The sequence below is a fragment of the Coccinella septempunctata genome, chromosome 3 (assembly GCF_907165205.1).
Source record: "Coccinella septempunctata chromosome 3, icCocSept1.1, whole genome shotgun sequence".
In the NCBI taxonomy this organism is placed as follows: domain Eukaryota; kingdom Metazoa; phylum Arthropoda; class Insecta; order Coleoptera; family Coccinellidae; genus Coccinella; species Coccinella septempunctata.
The window spans coordinates 10,971,429-10,991,319 of NC_058191.1; the positions used below are offsets into that span (position 1 = coordinate 10,971,429).

The 19,891-nt window shown below is 36.2% G+C and overlaps 1 protein-coding gene across 1 annotated transcript in view; it reads left to right on the top strand.

Annotated features, from left to right (window-relative positions):
- LOC123309209 (protein goliath-like) overlaps positions 1-19,891 on the top strand; it is a 96,411-nt gene that overhangs the window by 9,628 nt on the left and 66,892 nt on the right. The window contains exon 2 of the mRNA XM_044892195.1: positions 17,337-17,913. Within this exon, the coding sequence (XP_044748130.1) occupies positions 17,430-17,913 (484 nt within the window). The 5' untranslated portion in view covers positions 17,337-17,429. The remainder of the gene's footprint in view (positions 1-17,336; positions 17,914-19,891) is intronic.

Here is a 19,891-nt window from a genome sequence, read left to right on the forward strand (position 1 = left end):
GTACAACGACAGATTATTATCAATGAAATATTTTTAATATCATTATGAGAAACGCTTTATTTATATTACACCATTTCCAGTTGAAATTCAGAAATAATCAATTTATATTCAGAAAACACCACATGTATTTCAGGTTAGTCACATTTGTTTCAGAAACCAACGATTGTAATTCAGATCAGTCAGATTCATTTCAGAAATCGTCAATATATCAGAAAAATCATTTGATTTGAATATGCCTTGACTGATAATACAGCAAAACAACTGGTTCTTATCAAGAATTAATTCGACATTTTTGTCTCAAAAACATATCTATTCATAATCATGATTGATTATAATTGATACAAAATCAGAATTTTCAGGAGAATGAAAAGATAGGATAAAAACTAAGGAAATAGGATCACGTCCAGGTTTCTGCAACATCCTATTTATGTGAAAAGAGATTTTTGCAACAATTCATTTTGAATCATAAAACTTTTGTATGATTTTTCTTCTACAGGGTCGCACAAAAATGTGATTTATAATAGATAGATTTATAATCTATCAGCCTGTACTGAACTATCGATTAAATCCTGTAGACAAGTAACATAATCTTGAATCTCAGATGTAATTGATACAGTACGAATGAAAGGACTTGAAAATTATTTTTTGTTTGTAGTTTTACACTGATATCATGTCGGATATCATAAAAATGCCTAGTATATAAGAGGTTAATCTGATATAACCTCGAATAATATTCGTACTTTTTCGTAATATTCGTACTTTTTGAATTAAAAATGAGGGTTATACCAATAAATACGAATGATTTACAATTATTGATGGTTTCTGCAATTGAAGTGAATCAAATTTGATGTTTTCTGAGATGAATGTGACTGAACTTAATTTCAATTGACCATTCATGAAATTGAATATTGATTTGATTAAACTGAAATACATTTGACGGTTGCCGAAATAAACTTCACATACTTAATTTTAATTGATCATTTCTGAATTACATCTGGAAATGGTGTAGTTATCTTGAAAAACATTAAGAAAAATGGTGAAGTTCATGCTATCTTGACAAATAACAAGAAAAAGTAAAACTGAAAATATTTTCATTTCTCAACACGTTAGAGGCAACCAAGGATATGACAATGACAATCATTGAACCAACGGAATGAACAACCAAAGCACAGTTCATCTGGCAAATTGTACAGGATGGGCAAAATTGATGATACCTGAACTACAACTTTTTAACCCAATGAGAAAAATGAATGTACCATTCAAGTCGTGTTTTTTCGAGAAACTAATAATGCCATCAACTGCATTCCTCTATCTCCCTTTGTTTCTGAGTTATAGGCCAAAATTTAAATTTGGGCGATTTCAACTTTGGTCATTATCTCCGTTTCTGTGCTAGGATGTTGCAATGAAGACACAATACAGACACTTTTTTGATAGAAATCCAGTGACGTACTATGATTTTTTCCAACAGACTTATTTGTTGAGCTATAACATAAATTTGTGTTTTTTCTTATGAAAACAGTAGTTCAAAATGACTTAGAAAGAATCGCCATTTTTTTACCGTTTCAGAAATATATCATACATCGCCCTCAGTCGTTCTAAGTCATTTTAAAGTACTGTTTTCATAAGAAAAAATACATCTTCACGTTATAGCTCAGCAAATATACCTGTTGGAAAAAATCATAGTACGCCACTGGATTGCTATAAAAAAAGTGTCTGGATAATGTTTTCATTTCAACATTTTAGCTTAAACAGAAACGGTGATAATGACCAAAGTTGAAATTTTAATTTTGACGTATACCTCGAAAACAAAAGAAGAAAGAGGAATGCAGTTGATGGCATTATTAGTTTCTCTAAAAAAGACGACCGTAATGTGCCATGCATTTTACTCTATCTCGTTGGGTTGAAAAAGTTGTAATTCAGGTATCACCAATTTTGCCCACCCTGTACAACAAAAATGCGAGCAAAATTGATAAAAGCACAGGCGCACATTCAAGTGCTTTTGGGTGGTTGTTCGAATACATAACCAGAGTAATAACTCATTCAGGCTGTTTGGTTCTGTGGGAAAAAATTTATTTTCACAATAAAAAAAATTATTTTAGATTGATGTTATATATCCACGAAAGTTAGCAATAGATTTTTTATCCATACGGGTATTATAACTGGTTACTGCGTCTTGATTCCTTGAACCGGTGTTTTTCTACTACATATTAGAACAAAAACTCAGATGTCTGTAACTCTGAAACCATCGGGCGAGATTTGTCCATCAACAAACTCGAACAACGCTCTGACTCCAAACCCACCCTATTGCAAGTCCGTTGCCGTTTTCTTTCGGTTTATGGCCGGGAGGAAATTATTGAATTCGACCTCGAATTTTTCATCAATGAGTCAAACCCACTCGTTTGAGACCATTTTCGGCTCTCGCTTCTAGGAAATCAACAGAAGAACGCCTCAGTAACGTTAACAAAAATACCCATCCCGTGCTTGGTTAACAACGTGCCGATTTTGATTATGCATATTCATTTCATTGAAACCATCGAATTCTCTGCGCTTATACTGATAATTTTTCACAATCACGTTATTAATATTGAAAATTTCAACTGAATTACCGTACTCCATGTGTTATATAATACAATTACCTTCTTTAATTGTCCTTATCTATTGAATTTGACACTTTTCGCATTGTACAGTACGAAAATGTGAAATATGACGCTGGTCTAAACATTTTTGGGTTTTAAATAAAAAATATGTTGTCCGTTCTACGTAAAAATCCAAGGAAAAAAAATTAAATAGGAGCTGATAAATGGTTGTGGCAACGTCGTTTTTGTATCAACGACATTAAAAGTTTATTAAACTTACTCCATTCTAGTTACAAAAACTGATAGAAATTTTTCCATGGCCAACCGACTGCTTTTATCCCTTTCATTCCTAGTGGTTTCACTATGAAACCACCTCTAATAATGAACTGCTCCACATGAGTTACGGATATTGACTTAAATCGCAAAAAAATATAGTTAAAATAAGATTTTTGTGATGAAAATTCATATTAATATGATTTCAAGCTTGATTTTAGCCTGTAGGTCTGCAGCATATACAGGGTGGTTAAGAAAAAATCGAGTAAAATAACGAAATTTCATTCCCAGAGAATTCAAGTATTTTAAGACTATCAATACAATGTATGGCCTCCACGGGCATCAATAACAGCTTGACATCTTCTTTGCATACTACACACGAGGTTGTTGAACATTTCTTGAGGAATTTGGTTCCTTAAACGAGGCAGAAGCTCTCTCAGATCATTTAAGGATTCTTGGGTAGGTTGATGATTATCTAATCTTCTTTGGAGCATATCCCATGCATGTTCTATGCAATTCAAATCTGGTGAGTGCGGAGGTATTGGTAAATGTGGAATACCAAGCTCCTCGCGCGCATTCTCAACTATGGCTGCACGGTGCGGTCTAGCGTTATCGTCTAGAAATTGAAAAGTTTCACCAATAGCAGCGTGAAAATTTGGCACAACATTGTCAATGACATGCTCCCTATAGTGTAAGGCGGTCATATTCCCAGGACAAATGTGTAGATCTGTGCGCCCGTTAAAACATATCCCGGCCCATACCATAACACTACCCCCTCGGGATGGATGGACTTCTTGGACATTGCGACGATTACAGGGTATGCGTGGGATTGTCCATACCCTTATTCTTCGAGAACCTGAAAATAGTCCATATCTGGATTCATCAGTGAAAAGGACACTACGCCATTGATCGTTCCAATTGATATGTTGCCTTGCCCATTCCAGTCTTTGACGCTTATGGTCACGTGTTAATGGACGTCTAGAACCTAGATTCACCTCTCTCAAACGTCGTCTGATGGTTTCGATGGAAACTTGGATCCCATCTGCATTTTGAAGAGTATTCCGTAGCATTCTACACGTAGATGTAGGGTTTCTTCTCGCCGAAACGGTGATGAAACCATCCTGAGCAGGTGTTGTTTTTCGTCGCCCACCAAGCCTTGGTCTTTCCAACACGGAACCTGTCTCCCTGATCCTATTCCAAAGTCGAGATATCACACTTTGGCTAACTTGGAGCCTTTCCGCTAAAACAACCTGAGTTAGGTCACCCTGTAGCATTTCGATAGCCCTTTTAGCCTCAGTGTTTGTTAATTTACGTCTTGGCATTTTCAGAAAACTCGTTTCAAATCGAAGCCGTTGATAAACTGACTTCATTTCAAAATAAGAACATTCATGAAGCATATGCAAAGAACCAAACTTCAGAAAAAAGGCGACCAGATTGACGAAATGTCTCATACTGATTTTTATTGGATCGATTCAAGTTGTTATTGAGTTTTAAATGATTTTTCAGCGATTTTCTCGAAGATTACATACTTTTGAAAACGATTGAATGGGATATCCCTAACTCTTGTGGAGAAGTATATTTTTTCCATGCGTCATGCGTCCCTTTGGTTAAATCTCAAAACAGCTGTAAGAGTAGTACGTCAAAGATGGTCTCTCATAGCGGGTTGCAATTTGCAACAGTTCTGCAAAATGGCGCTGTACAGAGTGTATAGTTGGTCATTGCTTAAGTGACAAAAAAAAACTGTTTTCTTGCCTTCCACAAGAAATAATTATATTACTCGTATTATTAGTTGAGTCCTGGTGGTTACATGTAGAAACCACCATTTAAAAAAAATAAATATTTAATAAAATGAGTGAAATATATTGAATTTCACGTATTCTCGACCTCAAATTATATGCTTATTTTGAATGAAATTTTCTAATTTGAGCCTGAAAGGGTTGAAAAAGTGAATGTAGTATTTAGTTTTTCTTCCATTGTACAGGAAACTTATGTAGAAAACACCTCTTTCTCCTTTATTTCTTCTAGGGTTTAGTCTTTTCGATATACTATCCTATATCGACTCTTACATAACAGTAGGTTCTTGAGGTCAAAAGAAACACTTTTGTCCTATACCATTTTTTCCGATTCAGCCCTGATAAAAAAATAAAGCCATTTTGAGTTTTCATAATGAGCTTCACCACCCCTGAAAAAACAAAATTACCTTCAGAATAACTAGCTGAATCTGTGTCACTACACATCTGTGGATCTTTTAAACAGACTTGTATTCAGCCAAAATACCCAATTTTTCAAATTTCCCACATACTTTTTCATTTTTGAACATCAAATTACTCGAAAACGGCGCATTATAAGGGAAAATATGAAGAATACTTTTATTTTACAAAACGTTCAAATATTAATTAGATAGCGTCCAACTCAGTTTCAAGAGTTGGGTTCTTTGAATTTTTGGTATTTTTATGGTACGTAATGGTGACGTGAGTGATATCCATAGACTTAAAAAGGATCAGCATCAAAATTATGTAATTTTTGTGATGATCTATCATTCGATTGCAAGAGACTGATTAGCTACAAAAATTTCAAAAGCACTTTGAAGCCTCCAACATTTTGTCGATGACTTACCACAATAAAAAAGGAGAGACTGTATATTTTGGCCACATTTTCAGAAATGAAAAATATAATACCATGCAGTTGATCATCGAGGGTAAAATTGAGGGAAGAAGTGGTATAGGACGAAAACAAATGTCTTGGGAAAGAACTACCAGACAATGGACCGGAATAAAATCTAATAGGGAACTCGTTCACACCGCCAGGAATAGAGAGATATTTGATAGTGTGGTCATTCATCAATATGGATGGGCAGTAAAACATGAAGAAGACGAGGAGCCCTATCTCGTTTTGTGAAAATTATTCACTAAATACATAAACCCAGTTTTTTGATTTATAGATTGATTTTAATGTGACCAACAAAGTTTGTGCTGCAGCTTCTCTAATCTGGGAACAGTAATTTAATGGAATGGCAAAGGACTTGAGGAGAAGATAAGTCAGCCATCTTGACTATTTTATATGGGCAATATTTGGAGAAACGAATGAAACGATTTATTTCGATGAATACTACCTTCCCTCAAAAAAATTATTCGTTCTTGAAAACACTCTGCTTTTTTAATAAGAGAAGGCAGAAGTTTTCTGAAACGTTTAAGGGTTTTCAGTCCCAATCTCTGGAATAAAATCAATTAAAAAATAGAAATAAACTATTTGCTCCTGCGTGAATCCTTGCACTAATTTGTTAGGAGCCAATCAAGTAGAAAAATTTGTTGTCTTACAATGAACTGTAAAAAAAAACTTTGAAATTATAATTATACCTATATAGAGATTGGTAGTGAAAACCCTAAAAAGGTTCAGAAAATGCAGAATTCCCCCAGACTGAATTCCAATCGATATAAGACAGAAGTTGATGAAAAAATACGACTCTATAAAATGTATGCATAACCGATTGCACACTGTGAATTTGCATATATACTCATGTCCTGTTCTGTTGTGCTATTGATTTGTATGCTTTGATGCCTCGGGATTTGGCCGTTTTACGAAAAGGATCGCTCTTACTAATTGATACGAGTACGAACCGGATAATCGGACGTATGTAAACTGGTCGTATCCCATTTAGGGACCGGTTCAGAGGAAATCGAAAGCGATGCTAGCGTGGGTGGATTTATGTATACAACGAAAGTGAAAAGGATTTTGCGTTCATCTGGTTCACTGCTTCCAATCCCAAATAATTTCCGATTAGATTCCTGTGAATAAACTAGGATAATTCATCATTGATGGATGGGTCATTGCGATGTTTCGAAACGCTAGGCTAGAAACCAATCTGGACGATTCACGTTTAAGGGGTACTTTGTACAGTGCATCCCAAATTCGCTGTCCCCTAAGGGTTTTTTGATTTTCACAATTTCGGAGAACATCTTCTTTCTTCTAATTTATTGCGTAACTCTGGTTTACTTTTTTGGCCTCAAACTTCACACTGACACTTCTAATGAGTTATTGTTCGTTCCTATGGTAACGCAATATTTTTTTTATGCATGGAACTGGTCTAGGCTAACTAGATATCAATACATCCTCGTATATAAAAAAAACTGAAAGCACCTTTGAATTTCTCATGAAAAAGTAGCCCATGAACTTCATACAACCCCAACGGTTGCAGAAGTACCCTTAGGGGACATCGAATTTGGGATGCACTGTACAGGGTGGGCAAAACTCGTTGTCTACTGAGGGGATCTCGAGAACTATAGCAGCTAGAAGAAAACGGATGTCATATTCTTTAGCTCTTTTTTCCTAACTAATCCAAATCTGAAAACAGCACCGGCCTATCATATCTAGATTTTGAGTTATAAATGAAAATTGAGATTTTGACGATTTCGAAAGTTCTCATAACTTTTTTTTCTTTGAAGTTACAGATCTGAAACTTGACTCTTCTTGGGCACTTTTATACTTAGAATCTACCGACAAAATTTGTTTTCCCAATTCAAAAATTCAATAAAAATTTGCATTTCAAAAACGAAAGTTTGCCTAATGATTCAAAGTGAAAAAATATTTTGACCCCCTCAGTGGATTCTACATAAAAAAGTGCCTGTGGAAGGTTAAAGATTCAGATCTGTAACTTCAAATACAAAAAAGTTATGAGAACTTCTCAAAATCGTCAAAATCTAATTTTCTGCTAATAACACAAAAACGAAGAATCGTAGGAGGCTACGATTTTCACCATTCTTTGTTTCTTTGAAAAAAAGCTCGGAAATGTGTCATCAGTTTTCTTCTAGCTGCTATAGTTGTCGAGATCCCCTCAGTAGATAACGAATTTTGCCCAGCCTGTACATTGTCGATCTTCATTCAAACACTGCATTCACTAACTCAGGATGCAATCTCGACAATGGGGTGGCTCTTGCATAGGTTTTCATGTAAAGACCTGATTTATTTCTATTGAAGAAGACACTGCGTCTTAATTTTTTCAAATGATAACGTTTTCGCAAAAAAAAATAGATTAAACATTTCTCGACGCAGTGGCATCGGCAATTCAATTTTCTACACTGCATTATATTTTTATAGTGATATGTACCTGTGATAACGGAGAAAATAATGAATAAAGGACTATAGCTCCGTCCCTATTCTGTGTTATTCATTCGAATTTGGACTGTGTCTAGTCAATAAATGATACAATGAAAATTTTCTTTGTAAATAACCATATTGTATACAGGGTCCATGAAAACGTAGATCCATTATCAAAACAGAAATTCATCAAAATCATTTTTTTAATGCCAACCCATATTTTTTCCCTTCATTATTTAAACATTTTTTGTTCGCTTTTAGTTGTTTTAAATAATGAAGGGAAAACATATGGGTTGTCATTTGAAAAAATGAAGATTTTGGTGAATTTCTGTTTTGATAATGGATCTATGTTTTCGTGGATCCTGTATATAATATGGTTATTTAAAAAAAAAAATTAGTGTCTCATTTATTGACTAGACACAGTCCAAATTTGAATCAATTCAATAGAATAGGGTCGGATCTATAGTCCTTTATGTAAGTACCTCAAACTGTCAAAATATTAATAAAAAGTCAAATTTCACGAAAACCGTTGACAATATTCAGACATAAATCACAAATTCAACAAGGAATTCAAAAATGTAAAAATATATAGGGTGTTTCATTTAAAATAACGAAGTTGATAGGAGAAACGAAACACTTTGTATAGTTCTAAATAATTTTAGGAGATGCTCTACTTAAAAAGAGGAAAGTTTTATTTGAAAGTTAATAGAATTAGAGTAATCGACCGCTGACACTTGGCGCGGACACTCTGTATAACATAAGTTCCATTCTTTTGAAATCGTCTAATTCGGTATGATCTGGTTGATTCAATCCGGTGTAATCCGAATGCTGACATCTTCACTGATCGCAGTTAATCCGGTTAATCAGGAAGAGTGTCTCCGGGCCTTGAACGAAGGTCTCGGAAAGGACCAAATAAGTCCGATATTTCGATGACCTGAATACTTAATAACCGACGGCGATTGTTGCTGGGAATGATGCTCGAAAAACAACCTGCCTAATCACCTTGATCAAAATGGACTTTTTATTGGGATCGTGTCATTGCAGCGAGAGGAAAAGAAGGGAATGGCGGTCTACCGGAAAGAATATCGATATTTATTTATCGATTTCAGTGTTGTTTCCGACTTCCAACACCTTGACGACCACCAATGCTCTTCGGAAAATTGTTCACTACGGAATTCGTCACTGATGTTAAAATACTTTGTGATGTCACCATAAATACCATAAATGTTTTATTCGCTGTACCGAAATAACCACATTATATTCGAGAGCGAGGAAAACACTTTCGCCAGTTTGTATTTAGATTTTATTTCAGCTTAAGTTATTATGTTTGGATCTTATAGTCCAGGGACAAAAATAATTGAGAGAAAAAACTATTTTTGATACAGATACGGGGTGTCTGTAAACAAATGCGAAGGACTTATAGGATAGGGAGATGATTCCTCGATGAAATTAAGCAGGGGTAGTTTCTATAAACTTTTTTCGACATCGACCTCCCTTCCAAGATACAGCCTTTGGAAGGCGGTGGCGAGTTGACAGTTTTTAATTTTTTTTACGGGTTCTAAAAAACACTGGGTTATAAAACTATACATAGCTTGAAGCACTCAGTAGATGTTACTTACACATTATTTTTTAGATCTCATAATTTTATTATTAGGGATTGAAAATAACAACCCCTTATAATTCTCCTTCAAAAATTGTTTTCGTGGGATAGATTTTCGAAAAATAAAATTCCCTTATGGTTTCCCATTCAATTCTGGAGAAAATAAGTCTCTTGAAAAATTTCGAAACAGTCGATACTTTTCTCGGAATAAATAAAAAATTACAAGCAGTCATGATCACTGTTCATTCCATTTCATCGTATAAGTGTTCCATAGAATGACTACCAGCCGCTAAAATACGTGCATCAACTCTCTGCCTTATAGACCTTCGTATACTGCTTGTAAGTTTTTATGTATTCCGAGAAAAGTGTCGACTGTATAGAAATTTTGCAAGTGACTTTTTCTCCAAAATTGAATGGAAAACTATAAGAGAATTTTATTTTTCGAAAATCTATCCCACGAAAATCATAAGGAGTTGTTGTTTTCAACCCCTAATAATAAAGTTATGAAATCTAAAAAAATTGTGTGAGTAACATCTACTTGGAGCTTCAAGTTATGTATAGTTTTATGACCCAGTGTTTGTTTGAACCCGTAAAAAAATTGAAAACTGTCAACTCGTCATCGCCTTCCAAAGGCTGTATCCTGGAAGGGAGGTCGATTTCGAAAAAAATTTATTGGACTACCCCTGCTTATTTTCATCGAGGAATCATCTCCCTAAGTCCTTCGCATTTGTTAACAGACATCCTGTATACCAATTTCCAACCATCGAATTAATATCACAAAAAAACAATTTTTGTTTTTTTTTTTTGTGAGGAAAATGATTAGGATGAAAATATAACTTTTCACGTGTTGAAAAAGCAATCATTTTCCAAAAAGAAATATTGTATTGTATTTCTAACAAGTCAAACCTGAATAAAAGCAAAATTTTCAAACCAGAAATTTGGCTAGTGACCGAATTTTTAACTTTACTAGTACTTAGGTATATCTTTTTTAACCCAACTTACGATATTTTCTGAAATTCCTTAGACTCTTCACTCCCAGTCTCCGAAACAAAATCAATTAGGAAATTGAAATAAGCGATTTGCCCTTGCGTAAATTCTTGCACCTATTTGTCAGGAGCAAATCAGATGGAAAATATTGATGCCTGACAATGAGAAAAATTGAACTTTTTGGTAAAACTTCGTAACGTTTTGGAGTTTATATCATCAGACTCCTTCATCAGACGAATTCTTAAAAATCTTCAGAATTGTAGTTTGCCAATTGACATTTGTCAACACGGAGACGTTGATTCATTCAATTTTGAAATTACCGAATGTCAGTTCGTTCCTCAGTAATTTAATACAAATACGATCTATTGCTACTGAACAATTGGCCAAATTATCATTTTGATCCAACAAAATACACGTGGACTCTTTAATTTTTCGTTTATAATGATCCAGTTCTGTCATTAAAATTCAAGTGTTATTCCAATCCATCATGTGGTCTTTCTTATTTCTAGAGGTCCATCTAGACGTTTCACCTGTATAAGTTTCACCACAAATACAGGGAATGTTTTAAACACAATTTTTTATTTTTGTTTTTCATTAAATGATTTACTTCTTGTTAGTATAGATCTTATATCATTTTTTGTTTTGAAAACAGTTCTTATGATCAATTTGAACCGATTCGTCTCATTTTTTCTGAAAAGCCAGCAATGACGTTCAATAAATTTGGTTCTTCTTGACGGTTTCTTGGTTGTTCCTGATCATCATTATGATTTTGGTTAGACATTTTTATTTCTAAATTTAATATTGTTTTCTCCATAAAATCTGCCTGGAACTGATTATCCCAAAAAAATTTTTAATGAAGTCAATTTCATTATTTCTTGGATCGAAAAAATAATTTGGCCAATTGTTAGTAATAGTAGATCGTATTTAGACTAATTTACTAAGGAACGAACTGACAAAATCACTTGAATCAATGTCTCCGTGTGTTTACAAATGTCAATTGACAAACTATTATACAATTCTGGAAATTTTTAAGGATTCGTCTGATGAAGGAGTCTGATATAGACTCCGAAACGTTATACGAAGATTAACCAAAAAAATCCGTTTTTCGTTCATTGTCAGGCAACAATTTTTTTCATCGGATTTGCTCCTGACTAATTAGTGCAAGAATTTACACAGGAGAAAATCAATTATTTAAATTCGTGATTTTGTTTAAAAGACTGGCAGTGAAAACCCTAAAGAATTTCAGAAGATGCAGAGTCCTCTCAGACTGAATTTCAATCGATAGGTATCTAATGGGAATATTGTATGATGAAATATTGTTCTAGACGAGTAAAATCAAAAAATGCTTCTTTGGCTCCTTTTTAGATCCAATTTTTGATGAGTGCTATGAATAGTCATTTTTTGAAGATGGTGTAAATTGATGCAAAAAGTAAATTTTTTTTCATAGTAAACAAACTTTACCAAATTATACTTTTACTGTGAGTATTATTATTTTTTTCGAGAGAATTTTGTGTTTCTTCTGATAACAACAATAAAAAAAAAGTGCCAGAAAATGAGAGTAATTGAAAATCAGTTGACGGGTTTCAGCGTTTTCATATTGAGCTATTAGTTGAAAAAATATCCATTTCATTCCATACTCTTGGCCAACCCTGTATATTCGGCTGGAATGTTCAATATGGGGCACCTCGCATAATGCGAATCAATAATAGTTTGCTAGATTTTACAAAACATACAGATATAAGTTAAAGTTTCTTATCGGTTGGAGAATGCTCAGGGAATCGAGCTCAATTACAAAGCGCTTTTCAGTTCATAACGTCTTCGATTTCTGGAGCCATTCTGCAGCCATTTATCATTTATCGCGTATCGATTACTCCAAAGAGCCCCTTTTCCTGTCTACGCTCACTTCGAGGTGCCGTATCTTATTATACGCCATTAGGATAGCCGTGATTTGGTGCAGAAAACTTCAATGATACCAGTTCTCTCCGTCAATTAAACGACATTACGTCAGTTGCTTCGAAGTTCAATCTACAAGGACGATCTCCGTCGTTCAATCTCCTACTTGGTTACAGACTCCTAAAAATGCGATTTTTCCCGATTCCACCGGCTAGTTTCGGTTTGTTTACATCCGTGTAATTAGGTTCTTGAGCTGGAAATCGTTTAAACGGATTTATTTATTTCGGCCGGACTGAGCTCACCATAGTGTCCTGGTTTGCGGTGGAAGAAGCGAAATATTCAGCTGTAACAAAAGGGCGTTCAATTATTTCCTCTCAAAAGTTCTAGTAGTTTTTTGTTTTTTATTTGTCCGCTCCGGAAATGGGCGAACTATGTCTGAAAGGATAGTGGGAGACTGTTTATTCCCACTTTGAATGACGAAAACGCATCAGCTCGGACTGTGTTCTACAAATTTTTCAGTTCGGTGAAGAAAGGAGTTGTCAATGAAACAGCATAGAGATGTGCACTCTGCAAGAATCTGGCAGCTTTGAACAGATAGTTATAGTTATAGTGAGAAGGGGTTACAGTTCACAGCGACCTCAAGGTCTATTTTGCCCCCTAACAGAGCTGTTTTCATCGCGCCCTTTACAGTTCGTCTTCCAGTTCCAGAGATCTGATGGAATCCAATATCTTGGACGGCTTCAACGACTCCTACAAGTTTCTTTTCCAAAGCAATCTGTCCTTTGGCTTGCAATGGCATAGCATTCCGTAACTAGGTGAATAGGAGTTTCTTCCTCCTCCCCATAGAATCTACATTCGTCAGTGTCCGACAAACCCATTCTCAACAGATGCTTCTTTAGGCGACAATGTCCTGTGAGAAAGCCAGTGAGTAGGTGTGGTTGGTTCTTACTTAGATCCAGATATTTTTTGGATCTAGCAGTTTCAAAGTTCCGAAGGAACTTTTTGGATTGATCCATTCCTGGGAGATTCCGCCAGAGTTGTTCCCTTTTAGGCTTTCTCCTTCTCCATAAACTCCTTCTTGTAGGTGCATTTTCCTATACCACAGAAGGGTTCTGGGCCAGTGAGTGGCGTTTGTGCGCTCTCTCTAGCAAGTGTATTGGCCTTCTCGTTTCTTGCGATTCCCGAATGACCGGGTACCCAGATTAAAGAGGCCTTATTTTCCTTGCGTACCTCATTGAGTTTGTTCCGGCACTCCCAAATCAGCTTTGAATCAACGACATAGGAGCTCAGTGCTTTAACGGCAGCTTGACTATCTGTATGAAAAGCTATGTCACGCTTCTGATAGTTTCTTTCTAGATTTACGTCTAGACATCTTCCGATTGCTAGTATTTCCGTTTGAAGGACTCTTGTACAGGAGCCTAACGATAGTGCACACTTGGTACTTGCCCCGTAAATCCCAGCGCCAGCTCCTGTAGCGGTTTAGAGCCCTCTGTATACCATTTTAAAGTAGTCAGTGTACTCCCGTTCCCAATCTTTTCTTTTACTTAGCATTGTACTGAAATTTTTTGGGACATATATCCCAGTTTATTTGCATGGGACTAACAAACCGAATAGTTGACAGTCACACCAAGGAGGAAAGCTCTTTGGAACATGGAACTCAGACAAAACAGATCTGGGAATGCCGAAAAAATTCTCAGTCCTTGCAAGTATCAAGAGTGGGGATGGAAGATGGAATTTTATGAGATTATGTATAGAGTAACACTTACACTTTTTTGCTTGTAACACAGCCAGATTCCCTAAACTTTGCCACTTATTTTACGCCATATTTGTGATTCCAACTCATCCCCAGAAACTTCTTCAGTTTCTCTTGCTCTCTTCTACATTAACCGTACATAAAAATAATTTGTTCATTCGTGAATATCATTTCAAATTCTTTAATTTATTATTCCGAAGAAGTGTAGAAAGTACCTGAAGAATGCAACAACAAATTCAGTAATTCTTCTGTGAAAAAAAAGTTTATCATGGCATCTTGAAGTTCTATCTTTCACACGTGGGATTCGCTAGTATTCTAAGAAATCCTGTTATTTGAACTATATTCATTGAAGAATACCTGACTGATGATATTTACTCAAATCTGCTTGAAGATGTAATACATAAATAAATAATGAAAGTGATGGGGATGGAAAAAAAATTTCTAATTTTGTGAGGCTCACAGATAATTTCCAAGTGGAATGGATTTCTAGAATTGGGCGTATTCCATGGCTACCACGCTCTCTAGAGTAGAATACGCAGCTGTGCCGAGAAATTGAAAGTTTTCCAAAACATAAGGACCTTTACAAAACATAAGGAATTTTAGAGGGAGCTGACATCACACTTATAGGTTGGATACAAATTAATTGGAAATAACCGTATGAAATGTCCCCCTATTAACCAAAGTTTACCTCCTGTTGTATTTTTTCTGATTTTGCACATGGGGATCGAGATATAAAGGATTTGCAAATTGACACATTGTATAATTAACTGAACCTAACTTGAACGGACACTTTCGAGTAGTAAGTTGTAGGTATAGGTATATCTGTGTTGTATGATAGGTATATCCACCCATATACAAGGCCAATTTTTGATAGGTATAGGAACCTACTGTACAATCTATAGGATATGAGGTATCCCTCCTTATATTACTCTACACCTACACGCTAGAGAAAATCCCAAATTTCCCTCTTGGGTCCCCTGCTATTAAATAACAACAGCGCTATAAATTCATCTTCTTGCGTTCTTCCTTCAAGGAATCGATTTTCTGGTATCTATGGAGGTGACATTCGATGTTGCTTAAAGATCATCATGAAGCGTGAGCCTTTTATCGAAGAAGAACCCGATTTCAAGTGAAATATCTGCTAGTTCAATCTATTCTACCAAATATTTCAATTATATCTACAGAAATGAATAAACATGTAATTTATCCGAATGAAAATTGAAGGTGCAGAGTCCCCCAGACCCCCATTAAAAGCTAGCAGAACCACTTTCGAATTTTGAATTTTTTTGCTGCCATAATTTTAGGCTAATTTTTTACCTCAATTTTTGCTCCCCAATTTTTGGAGAAATGGGCGGTTCTGCTAGCTTAACGTTAAGCTAGCAGAACCCAGAAGCTAATAGAACATTTAGCAGAAATCTGACAATATCATAATTTTAGGCTCATTTTAGGCTCTCCTTTGAACCTACTGCGGATTTCCCTGAATGAGTTTTTTTAAACAAAAAAAAAGGTTCTGTTAGCTTTACCGTCAAGCTAGCAATACCAATCCGCTAATACAATATTTATCCAGACTCTTATCACGCCATACTTTCAGGCTAATTTTAGGCTAATTTATTACCCTAGTGAGAATTTTTTTGCTCTTTTTGGAGAAATTGGGGGTTCCGTTAACCCAACCCGTCGCTAGCTGGACAAAGCCGATAATCGATTATTTATCCAGAATCTGATTACATCATAATTTCAGGCTAACCTTAAGCTAATTTATTACCCAAGTATAAAATTTTTTGTCCTCCATTCGTGGGAGAAACTGCGAGATCTGAAAGCTCAAAGTCATGCCACCAAGATTAAATTGATAACCAATTGTTTTTAAAATATATGATTACATAATAATTTCAGACCCATTTTAGACTCTCAATTGAATCTACTGCGGATTTCCCTTGAAAGCGTTTTTTTTAAAGTGTTCTGCTAGCTTTACCGTAAAGCTAGCAATAATTGGAGAGACTAAAACTTCTCACTAGTGTAATAAATTAGCCTAAAATTAGCCTGTGTAGTATGGCGTGATCAGATTCTGGATAAGTATTGTATCAGCGGTTTGGTACTACTAGCTTGACGGTAAAGCTAGCAAAAAATCCAAAATTCGAAAATGGTTCTGCTAGCTTAATGGGGGTCTCCCAGATTGAAATTCAATCGATATCTAATATGTGATTTGTTCAATCATTCAACATTCTTAATTTGAAGCTTTCTGGATCCAACAAATCTGCTTTTACTCGCAATTATCTTTACTACATACATGTGTAGTTTTATAAACCAATTATAACAATAATATGATGTATTCGCTGTTTCCTTAGGCCTCATTTGGCATGTATCGTACTGAATCGTACTTCGTGGTTATCCATGTCTATTTCCAGTTCTCGCAATTTGAGAAGTTCGTGTAAAACCAAGTATACAAGGTGTTTCATAGTTGAATATACCTAGATCAATTGCGAGTAGGGGGACACAAAGTCAAATCACACATGGTTATAGGGTCTGCAATACCTACCTGTTGTGAAAGATCGAGTTTTATTAGTTTGCTCCATATTTTCCGAAAACATAAGATTGGGACCACCCTGTATTCTTAATCGATTTTTGAGATGAATGTTTATATGACCAGCATATATTCATCAATACTAGTCGATGAAAATACGCCAGGCAACCTAGAATCCAGTCCCGTCGCCGTCAAATTTCATAATACGGAAACATGTCCATAAAACACCCTATATATCGAAATTCATGAAAGTAACATAATTATTTGAAAACAGCAGAATAAATCGAATAAGGTCAAATATATGCGCATTTCGTTTCAGAAGGTTCAATTAGATTCATTCTGAAATGTGGTGAAAAAATTGAGGCCAACATTTTTGGTATTTAGAATTCCGAACAGTGGATTGGTACACATTGAATATAGTTTTGTTGACTCATAACACAGTATATCAAGGATTCAACTGAAAATAAAAATACAGTTCAACGTTTAAACTAACAATACTACATGTTCACTTACAAGACCTCAATGTGTGAAGACACCAAAAATGTCAATTCAATTCAATTCTTGCGTTCTTATTGAAAAACCTTTTACTTGGTTAGTGTTTAACTGAATCATCTTTAGTTATAATTCATTCCTTTTTTCCAGATTGCTATGGTAGTCTTAGAACCACCATCAAAAAGCCCATACCGCCGCCATATAGAACACCGCAGTACAAGAACGTGAACGAATCGATTCGAGATGACCCAGAACAGAACCCTACTGTTTACCCTTCTGACACAGATGTTGGCAGTGCGAGGGGAGGATTGGGTGTCCCATCCCCCCTTCTCCCACATCTCCGACGATTACCAAGAGGACTCCTACACCACGGCCTACTTGAACGTCACCAAGTTCGACGAGAATCTCGGCTGGTCTTGGGACAAGACGGAGGTGGGACGTTACGGTGGGGGTTTCGTGGGACCTGCCTCTGGAGTGATCATCCACGTGTCTTCCGCCCTGGACCCCAACGACCACACGGGCTGCGAGATGCCCCTGATGAGTTCGAGGGAGGACAGGAGGTTGCCCCCACCCGGGGAACCATGGATAGCCCTGATCAGGAGGGGCAAGTGTAATTTCGAGGTGAAGGTGGATAACGCCTACAAGAGCAATGCTGCGGGAGTGCTGGTGTACAACGACAGGGACTCTTCGACGTTGGATAAGATGAAGTTGTCGCAGGATTCTGGACGTGAGTTTTTTTATCTTAATTGATATTCAACTTCATACAAGAAGTTTTGGATATTCGAGATTCCTAAACTCTGCTAAACTAACAATCAACCATTAATTATGTAATGTAACTTGTTAACATGCACACCTTATTTATGGATAAATTAATGAAGTTATTGAATTCTGGAGGGAGTGTCTCCCCACTCGGGACTCGAACCCAGACATTTTGGTGCTAGTCAAGTGCTGTGTCACTAAGCTGCCTGCATACACATCGGAAAACACCTTCTCCTAGAATTCATTGTCAGTTGTGGCCACTTAAAGGTGCAAAGGAACATCAATAGTTTTCAATCTTCATTGACACCTTATAAGGCTCATTAGTACACCTCGTTGAGATCCAGGACTGGCCTCCTAATATGTATGAATACTCAATACTTGCATACTATGTGATCAGCTGTTCCTTTTGCCGATCCTTAGAGCCTGCATGTCTCAAATGGTGACCTCCCTATGCGGTACAAAAAATTTGTTCTTTCATCAGTTCCACCATTACCCGAAGCTCAGCTTATGGCAGCTTCAGAAGCTTTCAGGTGAAGGTCGGTGAAGGCAACACGAATCTTTTTGCCTGTGCATTCAGAGGTGTTCCCCTCCAAACCTATTGTTCATCTTCCATTTTTCGACCGCTGCCTAATACTGGCCTTTCCTAATCCTAAACAAGGGTTCAGATTCAGATGTTGATCTTGCTCCAATTTTGGCAAGTTCATCTATTTTTTTTTCTTTCTTTCGACACCACAATGCCCTGCGTCCAACAGAAGGTTCACCTTGTCAACTCTAGCCAATTGCTTAGTGATAATATGGCATTTTTATGTCAGCAGAGAACCCTGGCTGTATCCAGGGTCCTCGGAGTGGCTTGGCTTATATTTGGATATAGATGTTCGCACTTTCAACATTTCTTGGGTACAAGTGTGGACAGCTTGTAACACAGAGGTCTAGCATCCCAGGGGCTCCTTAATTTCAGTCCACATATCGCAATGCCTCCACGTCTTTGTGATTTGGATAAGTTTACCTTATAGGTGCTTTTTTGTCCAATAACCTTAATAATTCAATGACCTCAAGGTCCATTGTCCCCACCATCAGAGCTGTTTTCGCCATCACGTAGTCAATAGCTCGCCCTCCAGTTCTAATGAACTCCAGCATCTTGGATGGCTTCAAGGAGATTACTTCCTATCTTCTACAATTTTCTTATTCTTCGCATTTTTGCGACGCATCCCATCACCAAGTGCTCCGGAGTTTATTCTTCCTCCCCACAGAATCTGCACTCGTCGGTTTTGCTAGACCCATTCTTATTCGGTGATTCCTGAAACATGAAATATTTTATAGATTCAGTCTCGTTACTTAATAGCCAGACCTGTGCGTGTTAACCCTCATTTTGAATTGCCTGAGATTATACAACGAAAGAAAGACATCAACTGGAAGCGTTTCCACTTCTAAGAAGGATTTTTTGTGAGCTGGAGCTCTTGGAGAAGATGTAAGAATCAGCACGACATGCAGCTCAACAGTGCTGTTTGAGAATCTACTGGCATCGTCGGTTGATTTACTAGAGATGTGTTAAAAATGCAGGAGGTGATGCCTTGTCCAAAAAAATTTTTTCTTAAATTTTATTGTGGTAGTTTTATTTTACTCATTTATTCGAGTTAATTTTGTAAATAGACTTTTATGTACATTTATTGCAACGATGCCGAGCCATGCTTTTATACTGGTGTCGTAAACACAGATTGATCTACGCAAATTCAGTTTTTGAGATTTTTGTCTTATTAGATTCCTGGAAGGGTAATTGATTTTGTCTATCAAGAAAGTCTATGTAAATTTCTTTTAGAAATCCGAATCATAACACTCAATGTTCTTGTTTTGACGGCATCTATAGATACGGCATCTGATAAGGTTCTTGCTGAGCCATGAACTAACAAACATGTAGAGAGGTAGTTAAACTTTAATAAAATTTGAGG